Raw genomic sequence first — 9,399 nt, 5'->3', positions numbered from 1 at the left:
TGATCAATTGTAGCTGATTAAGCTGTAAAAAGGTTGGCCTGACGCCTATTTGGTTGAGGTGTAGACATAACAGTACAGTAGTACACACAGAGGCAAACCTAGGGTTAACAGGCATTCCCCCTTTCGCTTGGTCTGACCAAGCTCTTTGACTTTGTTTCCTTGGGAATGCTTAGGAAGAAGGAGGAGCCTGGGAATGAGAGAAAATGGTGCATGCAAGAAAGAGGACGTTCAATGGAGTGTGTGAGAGAAATAAAGTTGCTGAAAAACAGGGAGGTGCTTGCTTGTGCAACCACACTGGGATGAGGAATTAAGTAATCCGGTATGGTCCAACTTTGACACAAAAGTAATTTTCCGCCTACTGCCTACTTTGCGTTTTTAAGGACCAAAATATATACTGGATTGTATCCCAGTTCCTGGCTCTCCCAAGCTGGAGTGCCAGTAATCATAGTAATGTAAAAACACTCCCCATAAAACGAAACTGCTGATTGGCTGGCTTCGTGGACCCTGCAGTGGGACGGCCCACTATGCACTCCAACCACTGGGTTGCTGTTTAACTTGGCTTACCTCCCTCTGGATATTTGGTATGAGCCTACAAAGTGTTGCTTACTCCACTCTCCCTGTCACTAGCCTTGGGATTTTATCTCTCTAGTTCATGTTTGGTCCGGAATAGGCAAGAATGCCACGGAAAAAAGGGCAGAGGCAGAGATAAGATACTGTTGGTGGAAGCCCCAGCTGTAGTGACAGAGGCATGCCAGTAGTGGCTGTGGAAGACACACACACGCACACAAACACACACCCACACACAAACACGTATACACAAACTCTGAAAAGCCTTGGTCTCCCTTTGGTGTGGATCATTTGCAGGCTGGCCTGGTCCTCAGGCGACTGAAGCTACGTTTGGAGTTTGCTTTTGAACAGGCATGTATTTCCTCTTCAGTAGACTGTTTACATATTTTGCATTGTTGGAATCTTTGAAAATTGTTGTTTGCATTGCCATGTGCCATACTTACTGTAAAGTTGCATGTTTTGGGGCACTGCACCAGCTGTACTCTTTGGATCGTAAGATCTTCTTGATGCTCATCAATTCACCTGTTCACTGTGTGTGTCACTTCATGTTGTGTGTGTGTCAGTCTGTTTTGTGTTGTGTGTGTGTGTGTGTGTGTGTGTGAGTGTGCGTGCGCGTTTCAACAGTTTTCAGCCATGCTCTCCTTAGCCGCCTTCACACTTCGACTAAGGGCCTCAGTATGCCGAGAAGGGAGGCGTACCATAGCGACTGTTGTCTCTGGCAACAAGACCTCTAAGTGAGAGCTCCATTCTGGTCCTGTGTGGAATAATTTGTTATATAAATATAGACTATTTGTTATATTCCAATGATTATATGTACTGTAAAAATATACAATATAAAGATGGTTCTGTCACATAGTATTTGGTCAAATCCAAAGGGTATGGTTTCACAAAAATCCCTTTCCAAAAAGTAGCAAAGAGACAGTAGTTAGAATGGAAGGTCAAAATCAAGTTTCATTTGTTTATTGTCAACTCAGATGTACTGTGCAGGGAAAAAGAAAAAAGAAAACTTCTATATAAAAATGATATTGTGTTTAAGTTCCAAAGACTGAAATCGTAATCAGGGAATGTGAATAATGAGATTGGACATCACATTACGTATTGGTAAATCAATTCAAACATTGCAACAAACAATTAACTGTATACATAGAGATTTTATTTAAAAAAGGTCTTCTGTAGCAGTATGTACAGTAACAATGGTCTTTACAATGGATTCTTCATTTAAAGAGGTCAGACTGAGGAGCCAAATTTAGGCTGAATGTGTCCTCTCAATCATTAAAATGATTGTAAACTCTTTTAGTATTTGTTTTGCATATGGATTCCCTCACAGGAAACCAAATGGGTCCATTACAGTTTGGCCTCCAACCAAGTAGACCTCAGATATGTTTTTATCACGTGGAAAAAAAGTGACATCTGACAATTAAGAATAGCGAAATGTGTACAATATAAAAGGCCATAAAAAATACAATGTATATCTGTTGTATTTGTGACATTTTACTGTACATCCACAATGTGTGAAAGGGTCTTTAAGTTATAGTGAGTTTGTTTCTCTCTACACAGGCTGGTGAAAGAGAGGTTGAAGAAGGATGTGGAGAAGATGAGGACACAGTTCCCTGGTTTCCGACCAGGTCTGGTGGTGTTACAGGTGTGTATCCTTTTTCACGGTTCTGACACAGTGCTTTCATGCCAACTTATTTTACAGATAAAGCTAAAAGATTATTTGCTTTTCTACAACCTTACGTTTTCATTAGCAGACGAGAATATACTAATCAAATTCTAAGCTAATTAAAGATTAAATTGTTTGCTTGCACCTTCCACACATTCTTTTGAAATGCTACCTATTTGGCTTAAGCTATATCTACCAGTGAAGTAGACAATTACATTTAATTACATTTAGCATGACTTACATACCTTGCTTGTGGTGGTAGGTTGAATAAAAAGTTAAAAACTTGTTTAACTATAACCAGGTGGGAGACCGAGACGACTCTAATCTCTACATTAGCATGAAGCTAAAAGCTGCTGCCGAGGTAAGATTAGCACTTATTTGCTTCTTATCTGATTGTAAATAGTGTAGATACAGGAGGGTACAGGAAAGCCAAACCCCTATTGAACCTCTTCTATGGTTAATGGATATGTATAGGCCTAGGTGGAAGATCCTTTTAACGCTTAATTTCACACCCTCACCATGTTCGCAGATTGGAATCTGTGCCAGTCATGTCAGGCTGCCTAAAACTGCCAAAGAGGATGAGGTGAGTCCCTAAACTGTATCCATCTCAATGAATCACTTACATTGTTGTATCCAGAGCGACTTACAGTCGCTTACAGTCGCTCTGGATACAACTTGCCCTCAATACAGATGTCTTATGAGCAGATTAGCCTATAGTTTTTGGATAATTGGGTGTGCTTTGCCTTCGGCAAGGGCACAACCTTTGTTCTCTCACATATATATTATTGGGTGTGCTTTGCCTTCGGCAAGGGCACAACCTTTGTTCTCTCACATATATATTATTATTGTGAGAATGCTGTTAATCATTCTCACTATTGCTTTCCTGTTTCTCTTTATTATTATTATTATATCAACTTCTTAGTTCTTCCGTCGTTTTTTGGCCTTTAACTAGTTCTGCATACTTCCACCGATTCCTACAATTTTTGTATCAAAACGTTCAGCTCCTTCAGGAGATGTTGGCTATGGCTATGATGGTATTTCTCACTTTTATACTTTTTAAGACATTAAGGTTTTTGTGCAAATTATTCTCCCATTAAAAGTAATGGTAAATCCTTTCAAATCATTAAAAAGCTTCCTCCTCTTTCAAACGTAACTACTTCAGCATACTTTCAGCTAGAGACACCATTCAACCTTTAAAATGTGCACAAGACATTCAGCTATTCCCAAATGATTCAGCTTTTTCAAATGTTCAGCCAATTTTGAATTATGACAGTTTGAAATACATTAAAATGTTTGCTCCTTCTTGATTTTTATGAATGAGCAGCAAGCAGAGTGGCACACTGCTGGCTGCTCTTTTTCTGATATTCAACTAAATAAAGTAAATGTAACTAAAGAGCTCACATTTACAGATTTTCATCTATGAGCCTTGAAGCGAGAGCAGCCTTTCAAATTCTCTCACTAACTTCAATGGAGAGGTGGGTAAAATTCGTCAGAGAAAGCAAGAAGGAAGACGATTTCGAAACTGCCGGTAGAGACATATTTCTGACCGCACAGACAAATAAAGGACATCTCTAGTTTCGGCAGATTCTTGGGTCTCGGAAAATATCCTAATTTTAATGATTGGACGAGTAGTTTTGCGTCTAGGTCAACTTGTTTGAGGTGTGGATGCTAGGTAAATGTTCGTTTTTCTCTCTGCCTAGCTCGTTAGCCATCACAGCTGCGCCATCACCGTGGCAACCAAACAGACACGCACCATGAAAGCAGAATTGGGTACACGTTTTCGAAACTGCCAAGAGTTGTATTTCTGACCGCACAGACATATAAAGAATATCTCTGGTTTCGGCAGAGTCTTGGGTCTTGGAAAATATCCTTATATTTTGGATTGGACGTACAGTTTTGCGTATAGGTTAACTTGTTTGAGGTGTGGATTCTAGCTACATTAGTTATTCTCTCTGCCCAGCTCGTTAGCGATCACAGCTGCTCCATCGCTCTGGCAACCTAACAAACATGCACCAGGAAAGCAGAAGGAACACGTTTTTGAAACTGCAGGTAGAGTCGTATTTCTGACTGCACAGACATATAAAGAATATCTCTGGTTTCGGCAGAGACTTGGGTCTCGGAAAATATCCTTATTTTTGGGATTGGACGTACAGTTTTGCGTCTAGGTTATCTTGTTTGAGGTGTGGATTCTAGCTACATTTCTCTTATTCTCTGCCCACAGCGCGTTAGCAATCATAGCTGCACCATCACCGTAACGACAGACACGCACCTCTCTCACACAGGTGATTGGTACGTTTACTTGACCATGAGAAACCCGATTACTAGCAATTGTGGGTTTATGCCAATAATACGATTACTCCGTTTACATGTGTAATTAGTTATGCGATTACTCAATAAACGCGTCTACATGATTCTTTTTTATTAATCGTTGTATGCTCCACGGACAAAACTTGCACCATCATCCTTCTGCAACAAAGTGTCGCCGTGTCTTCCTGTATCGGCCCTACTGCTGTATGTTTCATTCCATCAACACATTGAATCCTACTAAGAAAGCCGAGTAAACGCACTCAATGATAGGCTACAGCTATTACTACCCCAACTATAATTTCAGCTGTTAAAACTATAATATTCTTGTTATGACTAGCTAGCCTACTTCTTCTGTTTAACAGTTCAGCTTTCAGCTGCTCCCGCATTGTAGGCTATTTAAGCTCTTAGCTTTGTTAGATGATGCAGTTCAGCTTCCACACTCCCTCTTTTGTGTGAATCACACATTTTTAAAATCAATTTCAGCTTTCAGCTTGCGGGTATTTTCTCATTTCTGTATTTTCAGCCATTTAAAAAAAAATGTCAGATTTCAGCATTCCAACGCATTTTCAGCAGGAAATGCCTTTTCTAGTTCAACTTCTTATTCTATTTCTTCCGTGGCACGTTTCAGCGCCTTCAAATCTTCAGCTATTAAAACCGCTCAGCTATCAAAACATTCAGCAGTTTCAGGCCATTCCTGCTATGACTTTTCAGCTTTGTACCTCTTATGCTTGAATTAATATAAATCAATATTCATAATATTTTTAACATGGGTTTCCAATGGAGTTTTCTTTCAAATCCTCTCAAACTTCTTTAAACTTCTTCAACTTCCAAATCCTTCTTCTTCCTCACTCTTTCAGCTAGAGCCACCATTTAAACTTTAAAATGTTGACAAAACCCTAAACTATTTTTAAATAATTCAGCTTTTTGATATCTATTCAACTTTTTTCAATATCACTGATTATGTTTCATGACTTTTTCAAGCCGTTTCTGAGATTTACATGGGTGTGTACGTGAATCCCTAGAGTGCAGACTGAAACGCTTAGAGTGGAGGGCAGCTTCGGATGTCGTTGAAAAAATATTTCTAGTTTGACAGCATTGCCACAATTTTCGCTCTTCATGCTTCATTTTTGGATCAATACATAGCTAATTTTGTGCTGGTCGTAGACAGTTGTCTGTTGAATCCAACAGACGTACACATTTGTTCAGAGCCCCACGAAAGCGAGACAAAGTCCAACTCTCGCCCCATAGAGACCAATGCAAATCTGGTGACAAAATCGTCAGAGAAAGCAAAAAGAACAAGATTTTGAAACTGCCGGTAGAGTCGTATTTCTGAGTCTTGGGTCTCGGAAAATATCCTTATTTTTTGGATTGGACGTATAGTTTTGCGTCTAGGTCAACTTGTTTGAGGTGTGGATGCTAGGTAAATGTTCGTTTTTCTCTCTGCCTAGCTCGTTAGCCATCACAGCTGCGCCATCACCGTGGCAACCAAACAAACACGCACCAGGAAAGCAAAAGGAACACGTTTTTGAAACTGCAGGTACAGTCGTATTTCTGACTGCACAGACATATAAAGAATATCTCTGGTTTAGGCAGAGTCTTGGGTCTCGGAAAATATCCTTATTTTTTGGATTGGACGTACAGTTTTGCGTCTCGGTTAACTTGTGTGAGGTGTGGATTCTAGCTACATTTCGGTTATTCTCTCGTATAATCGAGCTAGCGCGATGGCTCTCCATAACTAAGAACGGTTGGACTTTTTTCCACAATCGACCAAATTGGCCAAACAAGGTATGTACATTGATCTTAAAGTGTACATAATCTAGCTAGATCGTTTTTATTTTAGCAAGTTTTACAGAAATCTGCAAAAATCGAGGCTCAAGACTGTCATAGCTGACCGTCACGAACAGCCAAAAACCGGGGCTGGGGCATGTGTTTGCTGCAGCTGGCGTTAATCCTATGAACAAACGCTTCGTAACTGGAAAGTTTTTACTTTTAATTGACGATATTGAACACAGATGTTAAGTAAATTGTCTTTACTCTAAATATCTTCTCCGTTTTCAATTTGAAGCAGTAAATCTAACACAGTAGGAATTCTCCCACGACATCCGCTCGCTCTGCTTTGACTAACAAATATGTTCTCAGTCCACCATACATTAGACGAGCTAATTTTCGAGCACTTTCGATACAAGATACAGGCCATGTTAGAGTTGAATTGTGTGGGCAATGTAGAACAGCAGACAGATTTGAAATATGATCTTTTGTTATGGCCATTCTAGTGACACTACGACTGTCATCATACGGCGAAACAAGGTCACATACCCAGCTAACACAGTTACGTTGCCCTTACGTTGCCGCAACGTCACTCGATGACCAAACATACGTTGCCGCAACGTCTTTGGCGACGCAACGTAATCTTGTGACGTTGCCAGTCCGTAACCGCGATGTCGTGGCAACGTTATTTTTCCGACGTTGCCAGTCTGTAACCGCGACCTCTTAGCAACGTCATTTTCCGACGTTGCCAGTCCGTAACCGCGACCTCCTAGCAACGTCATTTTCCGACGTTGCCAGTCTGTAACCGCGACCTCCTAGCAACGTCATTTTCCGACGTTGCCAGTCTGTAACCGCGACCTCCTAGCAACGTCATTTTCCGACGTTGCCAGTCCGTAACCGCGACCTCCTAGCAACGTAATTTTCCGACGTTGCCAGTCTGTAACCGCGACCTCCTAGCAACGTCATTTTCCGACGTTGCCAGTCCGTAACCGCGACCTCCTAGCAACGTAATTTTGTGACGTTGCCAGTCCGTAACTGCAACGTTAACTAAGTAACCTATATTTCTCAATTCTACTGCTTATATTGGGGCGGTTCATATGCAGACCTCATTTGCCCAAAATGCTACTTGTTCTTGTATAATAGGCTACATGGTAGCCAACTTTAGGAGGTTTGTGTGATGTGTAGCCTAACTCCAGCTAATCATAAACAAGGCAGCATTTCCATGTAACATTGTCATTTTATTTCAAACAAAGTGCCAAACAGTGAATTAAAATCTTCTGCCAGTCCCCACTACAGGTCCTGTCTGTTGGCCCTGACAATGAAGCACAAAATACGTTAGTGTTCTATCAACATAATTGCACGTGTAAAAAGGCGCTATACAAGTCATAAAAAAATCACATCTAAAATAATATACATCATCAAAAAAACATGTGATTCTAGATTTGTGTCACATAGCCATGTGAAAGGTTGGATATGGAAGCTGCAATCATGATTCATTCACCTGGCTTGTTTTGAACGGGCTGCCGGGTTGTGTTTGAGTGTCTCCTCTATGAGGAGCTCCACAGCTTTCTCTCCCAGTCCCGTCTTCCACTTCATCACAGCGTCTGGAATTAGAAGTCATGAACTTATTGTCAGCACCAATGTGAACGTTGAACGCTGCGTGTAAGCCATAGTTCATGGCATCTCCAAACACTTACCACTCTCTTTCGCAACTCCAGCACCTTAAGGCGCTCCTCGCTTAAGCCGTCTTGGAGTTCAGCCTGTGTTTGGGCCACCTGTAGGTCCATCACTGGCACCTCTTCAGTGTGTCTGCCCTGTAGTCGCCTGAATAGGAGAGCCTCTCGCTGGTTCTCCTCCAATGTCTCCATCTTCCGGAGCATAACCTGTAATGTGTCTGTCATTAAAGACAAGTAAAACAAGTTTACGAGAGTTAGCATGATTGGCATACACTGTGGTTCTTCTAGATTAGCTGTAACATTTATGTAAATAACAAATGTTACCTTGAATGGTTGTATACAAAGCATATATTTTTTTGAGTGTCTTATATTTGCACTTGCCTGGCTGCCAGCTGTTTTCCTGGGCCCCCAATTGGTTCACCTCCACCAGACCAGAGTTGACATCTAGGGGTATGGAATCTGGTGATGCAAAAGTTTTAAGTCATGCTTTTGCTTCAAAACATAGCCTTTAGGTTGCCATGGCTCATACAATTATTGTCACTGTTTTAAACGGTCATTCATTACTTTACCATCATTTCCCAGGGACACAGTGCTAGGCCGTGTGACGGTGGTAGGATAATCTGTACAGAAATGAAAATGGAATGTAGTTTATGTACATAGTTATAGCATATTGATATAAAAGGAGTAGCATTGCACATATGTGATCGTTCGAAAGCAGGGCCCCACATCGTAGCGTCGCACATGTGTGATTCTGAACATTCCAACCGACTGTTTTCCGATAGACAAAAACTATATGACAAACGCTATAGTATGGCTTCAAAATTTACAATTAGTAGGCTAACAAGTAACACTAGCAGGTAGTAGCATTGCTACGAGTATTATGCTAGGTTGCTAGGTAACGGAAGCTAATTAAAGCAACCTAGCTGCCGTTTTGGAAAAATAACTGGTGGAAGCGTCGGAAATATTTAAAACTCGCGCATCTAAAAGGTTAAAACGAATAAACTTATCCAAAAAAAGATGTAATGTACAAATTGGAAAAATTAGTGACATGATACTTTTATAGACGCCATTGCTGTGATTAAAACGTGATCAGCCACGCTAGCTCCACAGTCTTTGAAAATTCCGGGCTAAATAAACTATTTTGGGACAAGGTTTTTTAACAGTTCTGAACGTTTATTTTCACAGATTCTTTTGTGGGTGATTTGTGAGAAGCTAAACTTTGAAAACATGTAGGCCTATGCATTTTCAGTATTTCAACATAACTTTCTGGAGGGTTTAACCTCTACTGTACTGTAGCTATCGAAATCCTAACGTAAACAATGTGAATCTGATAGCACATAAACAGGCTAAATGGCCTACATTTCAAACATATACGTATAAGTATGCCCCATCAAATTTCTTAAAATATGTTTATATATT

The 9,399-nt window shown here is 40.6% G+C and overlaps 1 protein-coding gene across 3 annotated transcripts in view; it reads left to right on the top strand.

Annotated features, from left to right (window-relative positions):
• The first annotated feature begins 1,104 nt into the window (after window positions 1-1,104).
• mthfd1a (methylenetetrahydrofolate dehydrogenase (NADP+ dependent) 1a, methenyltetrahydrofolate cyclohydrolase, formyltetrahydrofolate synthetase) overlaps window positions 1,105-9,399 on the top strand; it is a 28,366-nt gene continuing 20,071 nt past the window's right edge. For 2 of the 3 annotated variants that reach the window (XM_062467558.1, XM_062467559.1), the window contains exons 1-4: window positions 1,105-1,301; window positions 2,125-2,209; window positions 2,532-2,591; window positions 2,760-2,813. In XM_062467558.1, the coding sequence (XP_062323542.1) occupies window positions 1,201-1,301; window positions 2,125-2,209; window positions 2,532-2,591; window positions 2,760-2,813 (300 nt within the window). In that variant the 5' untranslated portion in view covers window positions 1,105-1,200. The remainder of the gene's footprint in view (window positions 1,302-2,124; window positions 2,210-2,531; window positions 2,592-2,759; window positions 2,814-9,399) is intronic. The other variant, XM_062467556.1, reaches the window with a different exon arrangement.

The sequence above is a fragment of the Osmerus eperlanus genome, chromosome 8 (genome assembly GCF_963692335.1).
Source record: "Osmerus eperlanus chromosome 8, fOsmEpe2.1, whole genome shotgun sequence".
Classification (NCBI taxonomy): Eukaryota; Metazoa; Chordata; class Actinopteri; order Osmeriformes; family Osmeridae; genus Osmerus; species Osmerus eperlanus.
Note: the sequence above shows the minus strand (reverse complement) of the source record. Positions and strands in the feature narration are given on the sequence as shown.